Source organism: Mesitornis unicolor, unplaced genomic scaffold (assembly GCF_000695765.1).
Source record: "Mesitornis unicolor isolate BGI_N332 unplaced genomic scaffold, ASM69576v1 scaffold31654, whole genome shotgun sequence".
Taxonomy (NCBI): domain Eukaryota; kingdom Metazoa; phylum Chordata; class Aves; order Mesitornithiformes; family Mesitornithidae; genus Mesitornis; species Mesitornis unicolor.
In genome coordinates this window covers 1-7,766 of record NW_010182614.1, presented here as the reverse complement: position 1 = coordinate 7,766, position 7,766 = coordinate 1, and the positions used below count along the sequence as shown (strand labels likewise).

Here is a 7,766-nt window from a genome sequence, read left to right as displayed (position 1 = left end):
TCTTCCCCCTTTCGGTGCGTCACCCCCACGGCTGCGATTCAGACACCGTACCAGCAGCCATCTCTACTGCACGTGCTTTTCCTGCCCATCCGCTCTCCGGCCGTTGCTGAGGGAAAGACTTTGTACCTTGGAGGCACTCACTGAGTAGAGGAGATGTGATCGGAGGAGGTTTTCGTTGAGGGCTTTGTCAGTGCAAATCCAGACTCGCAGTCCGTGCTCTGGCTGCAGCCGCGGTCACTGGAGCTGCCCTCGCCTCCGCTCCCCGCAGGAGGCGCCTCCAGAGCGCGCCCCAAACCGGAGCCCCCTGCAGAGGCTCCTGCGCCGCCCGTCGGCGGGTGCCCGCTGGTGTTCCTCGCTCCCAGCACCCCCAGGTTTTCTCTTTTTTGGAAAATAAGAAAAGCTTTCACTGTAAGTCCACCAAACTGGGTTGAAACATCTTCTGTGAGAGCGTCCTTCCTTGCTGTACCATTCCATAAATCCCAGTAGCGTCCTTTTTCCTACTAATGCTTGTAACTGCCAATGTTACACTTTGGCCCTCTGCCCCTGCCTGAAATTGAGTGGAAAAATATGAACCAAAGAAGATTGCCCTCCAGTGTGAAGGCAGCGCTATGTTGTTCATTTAAAAGCTGTCCTAGCAGCACTTACTCAGTGGATTTCTATTTTCAAGGGTCCTAATTTGTCCAAAATTCTTCCCTGGTCAAACTGTATTTTTAACTACATTCGAAAATTGAGAGGCTGCAAGCAGTTTCAGGTTCTCTTGATAAAGCAATTCAGAGGCTTGTTTAAGAGCAGTCATTTTAAATAGCAGAGTAGGTGGATTACCTTGGTCCGGTATCCGGCTCCCTGCGTTCGCTGGTTCTGGCACTTGGGCCCAGGTGTGGGGAAGCAGCGGGGCACTCGCACCCCCCAGTGCTTCCCCTGCCCTGGCCCGGCCATGGCTCTGCTCAGTTTTGGCAGCAGCTGCAGGGGTTTCAGCCCGGCGCCGGCTCCTGCGGCCGAGCGGGGCCATGGGGAAGGGGAGGAGGGCCCTGGCCTCCAGTGCCGCTCGGCTCCGCAGGAGGAGGGGTTGGCGCAGGTCTGCGTAGCTGCGGGCGCTGCCCTGTGCATCTTGGGGACTTGTAGCACCTGGTGCCTCGGAGCTGGAGTTCGCAGTGCTGCGGAACATGGGGTTTGTGTGAAGCCGTTAGTGCCAAACAGGATCTTTCAGTGGCGTAGCCATGGCAGATCTCAAAGTCTGTGACTTGGTTGTAGGGACACTTCTGGTTTTAAGCAGTAATTATCATTGCACTTGCTCCATTTCTATAAGCCTGGAGATCTGTAAACTGACGAAAGGTTCCCTTGACCAAGGAACGTGTTGCGTATTTCTGAACAGGATCTGTACTAGTGCAAGTGTCGAGTGCTGCAGTAATTAACTCCCATTGGCAGTAATTAACTCATTGGCATGTGTTCCAGTTAAACGGATCCAATAGGACTGCACCAGTACAGATGTTGCATGCTGTAGGTTGAAGTTTGCAGCAACGCATGTCTTGCATTCTTCCAGCAAAAGTGCTTCGTTAGTGTAGTCCTTGCATGTTGAAGTCCTAAACTAAGGTATAGCATGTCTCAGCGAAAGAGCCACCAGCTTATCTAACGTGCATGTTCTCAGCAAGAGATCTGTAATAACAGGTTAATTTTACATTGCAGTACTGAAGTGCAACAGAAAACACTTGGAAGTTGCACTGCAGATCGTGTGTTAATAGATGGTATCTTGAACATAGTTAATCTAAGCCTTAAAAGTTGCCCCGTGCACAGAGGCACACCACAGTTCTATTGCACAGCAGTGATCTTGGCTCACCTTCTGCTTCTAAGCGGTACAGTAATAGAAATATTAGTAATCATTTCAAGGCAGAGGCTGTTTTTCTTCTGCAAGAAAAGAAAACTACCTATACTGAAGACAGTCGGTCGGTAGTTTGTGAGCAGTTTCAGTTTACTGCAGCAGTCCTCCAGTGTTTCCTACAAGGAAGAGCTGATCTGGCCTGGCCCAGCACGTAGCACCGCAGCGCGTGGCCGCGTGCCGGGCCGGGCAGAGCCTCTGCTCCCCGATGGCAGCAGGGCCTTGCAGACACACAGAGCAGAGCTGCCCCGCGGACGTCTCGGTGCCCCCGCTGCAGCAGGCGTTTGGGCTCAGCGCAGCACTGCCCCGTGGGAGCTGGGCAGCCGTGGAGGTTGCGGCCTTGCCCCTCCTCAGCCCGTGGTCAGAGCGCTGGTGGCATCCGGAGCTGCCCGCTGGCACCGCTCTGCCCGGCTGCGGCGTGAGGGGCACGCTGCGGCCCCTGGGATGCAGGTCTGCGGGCTCCAAAACCAGCACATGCATTTGGACTAGCAGAGCCCTCTGTCTTTCCATACATGAGATTCTAAAAACAGTTGAGTGGAGTTAAGGTAATGAGCAAAGGTCTGACCTGCATACTCGTTAGTGTGGTTTATTCATTGACTCCTGTTTCCCCCAGTTTCACAAATAAAGAGATGCCTTTGAGTGCTAGGGCTTTGAGTCAGCTAGAACAAGGAGTTGCAGGCAGCCAGCTCCCTTTTGGCTGTAATTCTCAGTAATAGTAAGTGCAGAAAAAGGACTCGATGAGACAGTGGGATGGAGGTGTATTTATAGAGGTCCCTTTATAGCCTTCATCGTATCCTTACAGTAGCAGGCTGGGGCAAGAGCCAAAAGAGGATGTGTGAGTGGAAGTCCATGTGCAGAAGCTACAAACTGGCATTGCTGCTGCTTAGCTCTCCCAGCATCTTTTACTACCTCTCTTTACTTAGGCTTTGTTAAATTCCTCCACTTTAGTTGGATTCTGTCACACAGACTTGCAGCTCTGACAGTTCTTTATGCCATACCTGCGTTGTTTGTCCATTCAATTTTGGCTGCATCACTTGGGCATGCACGTGCTTTGCTAAACCACCTGGATTAGGCCGTGCTCCGCTCCTCTTGCGCTGATGCAGAGGAGCTCCCTGCAGGAGGAGGCAGAGCCGAGCTGCCCCGGGCTCAGCTGGCGCCCGCTGCGAGTGCAGGGCAGGAGGGGGTCCCGTGGGTTTGCTCTGGCTCCTTGGCTGGGCCGTTCTCAGCCCAGGGGTTGCTGCTGCTCCAGCACCGAGGCAGGATTCTGCTCTATTTGATGGGATTGCAGTGATTCCCCTCTCCTCATCTTTTTAATGTGATTCTTAATTATTTCAGCTTTCAGTGATGGTTTAGTTCTTATGCTGACAAGTGCTAGAGGAGGTAACGTATCACATGCCTTGTAAAGAGCTGAAGCATCAGCCCGTGCCGAGGGCGAGCGGCTCTGCCACGCTCTGGGTTCATCTCCCTTGGCACGCAGTGCCCTCTGCTGCTGGCTGGGAAACACATGAGCCTGCCACCCCCGCCACGCCAGAAAGCGCAGCCGCTGGCAGCTGGAGTAAGCGTGAAGTAAATGACCTTTTCCACACCCATAGCCGCTCCTTCTGCTCGCATATGAACGCTTTCTTATGCGAGATTCTGTACCAACATCAGGCTTCCTGCGTTAAGCATCGCTGACCGACTCCGCTGCGCTGGGCACGACGTCGCGTTGTGGCCGCGTCAGCGAGGTGTAAAGAGGTCGACACCGAAAAGCCCCTTTGCCCAGAACAGCTGGGATAGCAGGCAGCCACAAAATGCACTGACAGACAGCAGTCCCACCAAACCACAACCCGTTAAACGGCCAGCGCAGAAGGGAGTCCAGCCGTAGTTACAGACACCAGGAACACCAGCAGCTGGAGACAGGCGTCTCTCCAGATGTGCTTTGACTCGGTTTCCGGTGGCCCCTTCTTGCGCTTCCAGCTGTGCACGGTGTCGGGAGCGCTGCGCCCTCCCGTCGCGCCGCCGGGAGCTGGCGAGGGCGGTCAGGGCGAGGAGTCGCTTTGGGTTTTGTCTGAAAGAGATTTGCGATAGAAGTGTTATATAGCTCCTCTTTGTTTTTTCAGAGTGAAAGAATTGAAAAAGGCCAAGGAACTTGAAGATACGCAGCAGCATCCCGTAGCAATGTGACATTGCTTTTCAGACTGTTTTCATTTTCTGTTTTTAGCAGAGACATGCAACAACAACAACAAAAATACCCACTGCAGGTCTGGAAATGCCAGCTGCAGGATTTTAACAGTAATGTTTTGGTCATTGCATTTGCACTTTCATGGACAACTTTTAATTTGTTCAGCAAGACATCTTGGAACTCAATCTTCTGTTGGATCATGGGGAAAACAAAAGACACCAGGAGGAAATTGCGAGTTGCTTCATTCTCCGGAAGGAAGAAGCGATTAATTATCCTTTTCATATAGGGCTGTATTAAACAACATGTGGAACTGTACAAATATTATACCAAAAATCTTGTTAAGAAAAGGTGGGAATGCACAAGCAACACGAGAATGCTGTTCCTGCACTGTCGGTCATCTCCAAGAACTGAAGCTGTGAGTCTCGGTGAGGGGCTTAGCTCAGAGCATCGTTACGGGGTCCATGCATCCTCATTTCCTTCGCACTTCTGTCCTTTGTGTTTATTTAAATCTCTACAGCACACTTAATGCAACTTTTTAAATCTGCAGGTTTTTAATACATCCGGTGGGAACGGACAGGAGGGGTTGGTGTGCGAGATAAACGGGTAACGCTTGAGGAACGGAGGGAGCGGCTACAGCCAGTTTTAAGCGGTTTTTTTGGTATTTTTACTAGAACCTGCAAACATATCAACTGTCACGTACTTTCTCTCATATTCAGCACTTTATTTTCTAGCCTTACCTTCACGTACTATGATTTTAATTAAGTTCTTAAAATAGCTTGTAAAACACGTAGCTTTTTATCTTAAGTGCTTGTCAAACCTCTTGTCGTTTTGCAGAGTCACGTCCATACGTTGCCTGGACATTTTATACCACCTAAAGATCAGAGTGGTGCTGCATTCTGGCCAGTAAATTTCTTATTTTGGCTACTTCATCAAAATCTGGGCAGTTTCTGTATATATAGAAGGTAGAAATGGAAAATGAGAAAAATATTTGAAAGGGAATATATTGATTAATTACTAAATATTTTATTCACAAAGGGTCAATAACTTGGCAAGATAAAATTATTATTTGTATAGTTTTGTCTGAATGAACGAGAAGAGTGTGGATGTATTGTTTGTACATATTGTATATACTAAAACAAAGAGATATGTGCATGAACTCAAGAAAAAGAAATGAACAAAGCAAAGCATTAGTGGCTATGGTCTGTAAAATGAAACAAAAACTTTATTTCACTATAAGAAACTTTATTTTAAATGTTCTTTAGAAGAACATTTTTGCTAAAGCATGACTAAATGGCAAAAAAGAGCTACTGTATTTAGACTTAGGAAAAAAAGGCAGAGCAACATTACTTTAAAAAAAAAAGGAAAAAAAAAAAAAGGATATGTTTACATTTGATTTTGGCTACCAGGAGTTCGGTTCGGTTTAATTTATTTATTCCTTCCTCCTTTCTTTTTCCCCCGTCTTCTCTTTTTTTTATTTTGCCAATGGTGCCAAGTAATGTGAATGCTGATATCGCTTAAAGAAATTAAGTTACTTTTGCAAAGCAGATAATCATAAGAGTACAAAAACCGTATCTAGCTTAACACCATACACTCACTCCAATAAAGAACACTTAGAATGAACATAAAATGAAAAAAAAAAAAAAAAGAAATAGTTCGAAAGTAGAAAATACGTTTCACATTTTCATATCTCCTGCTGGAAGTCAGAAAATGTAATAAAAATTGCACAAAAAATTTTAAAAAACTAAGTAAAACTTAAAAAAAGATGCAAACTGATCTTGTAGGGGTGTCATGGTATATTGCTATTTCCACATAGTGAGGAGCCAAAGAAATTAGGTGTTTTTAAATTGAACTACTATTGGAAACCGTCACCAGTTCTCCGCAGCGGGGCCAGCTCTGGTCCTGGCTGCACAGAATGTAGGGCAGGAGCTGGCGGCACCGGCCAGGGGCTGCTCCCGCGGCCGCTTGGCGTCTGAAGGGACCGGTGTCAGCTTGGGATTGTGAGTTCTGGAATTGTCGTTCTTGCTTGATCCCGGCCACCAACCGCAATGTTCAACCGCAAGGCTTGTTGTGAAGCCTAAAAATATTCACACATAAGAAGCTTTTAAACTGGTGTCTTTAAAAGAAGAGTAGAAACAAAGATTGTGGCAAAAAACTGGGGTCAGTGCTCTTGGTGCCTTTTCTATAATTGTACCTGTTTTTAATTACTTCTTTTCACTGCCAGCATTGAATTACAGTAGATGTGCTATAGCTCATTACCAGAATTCTCTTGTACATTTCTGAACTGCTGCTTTATGACCTGATTCAATTTAAAAAACAAAAAAAAAGGGAAAAACAGACAAACGAGCGGCCGGGCGCTCACGGTGCCCGTGGGCAGCCTCATAGCCTCCATTACTGGATGGAATTGGGACCTTACCGTTAAATTTTCCTCTCACGCAAAAGCGGAACGGGAGACGCCGAAGAATCTCCTTTGGGATGAATTGGAAATGCTCTGTATTAATACTGGAAGAACGCTGACGTTTTGAAACCGAAATGTTACTCCCATTAACCAATACGTGACAATATAGAATCGACCTTTTCCTAACAAGAGTAGTGACCTCAGTGGAAGCGTTTCAACTCCCTGTCCTTGCAGAAACCGAGTCAGTACTATACAGAGCTATTTCACATTACTCTTCCAGATCCATGGGCCTGGTGGTGTACCTACCGACCTCGATCCTGCTTCAGCCAGCGGAGCCGGCGTGCCTGGCTGCCGGCGCGCGGGCAGTTCTGCGGGCGAGCAGAGCTGCTGGCGCGCTGCCGGCCGGGCGCCCCACCGAGTGCTTTGTTGTGTCGGGCCATTACCCCTGTGTGTCCCGGGCAGCTCCCACGGTGCTGCTCGCCCTCCTCGTGGCTGTGGGACTGAGGTTTCACGGAAGAGAAGTAAGGGCAGCTTTCCGGGAAAGTTCAAATTCCCAAGTGCCAGGAGCCAGAGCTTCTGTCTTCCGGTACTGGCGTTGCTCCTTTGTGAAACACATTCGACAGCAGTAATACTGTGTGAAAGAAATACAGAATATAACATGAACCCCCTCTCTGGTTGCACGCTTATGGCAGTTCCACACAATAGCTGGTGCCCAATGGGGGGTCCCCAAGACTTGCATGTAAAACTAGTATAGATGTCTTCTCTTTTGTAAGTTTTATTTTTGTAACCGTGCATGTAAAGCATCACTGAATCAATGGATCTGTTGAAGAACTCAGCTGCTGGAACCATGCAAAATGTTTTGAATTGCCCTTAAAATATGGAAAATGTTTTCTGAATGCTTTATATTCTTTCTGCTGTAAATTAAAAACAAAGAAAATTTCCCCATACAAAGTGTGCGCCTTCTTTTAAACAGCTCTCTCCCATCCTGGTTTAAAAGGGGGACGTGGTCCTTTGGTCACTGTAAGGAACCATGAAAAGAATGTGTTTCTTGTACTCTCTCTCTTGAGAAGCCACACACGTTTAGCAGCAGAATGCTAAACCCTGTGAATTCAAGAGGCCTGCAGGTGCGGAAACCTAAGACGCCACACGTGGCAACACAGTCACACCCGTAACTGGTGTTCAGTAGCTGAACACATGGGTGAGTTACACGAACCAGCCCTCAGTAATGCAGATCTCGTACCTGACTACAAGGCTGGCCTAGCAGGGAAAACCAGCTTTGTCCAGAGAGGGGCGAGGGAGCTGGGGAGGGTCTGGAGCACCCGAATGATGGGGAGCGG

At 48.1% G+C, this 7,766-nt stretch overlaps 1 protein-coding gene across 1 annotated transcript in view; it reads left to right on the top strand.

Annotated features, from left to right (window-relative positions):
- The window catches only part of CAMTA1 (calmodulin binding transcription activator 1), a gene marked incomplete at its 5' end in the record, with an annotated part of 21,055 nt that extends 15,661 nt beyond the window's left edge, over positions 1-5,394 (top strand). The window contains one exon of the mRNA XM_010183843.1: positions 3,973-5,394. Within this exon, the coding sequence (XP_010182145.1) occupies positions 3,973-4,005 (33 nt within the window). The remainder of the gene's footprint in view (positions 1-3,972) is intronic.
- Between the last annotated feature and the right edge of the window lie 2,372 nt (positions 5,395-7,766).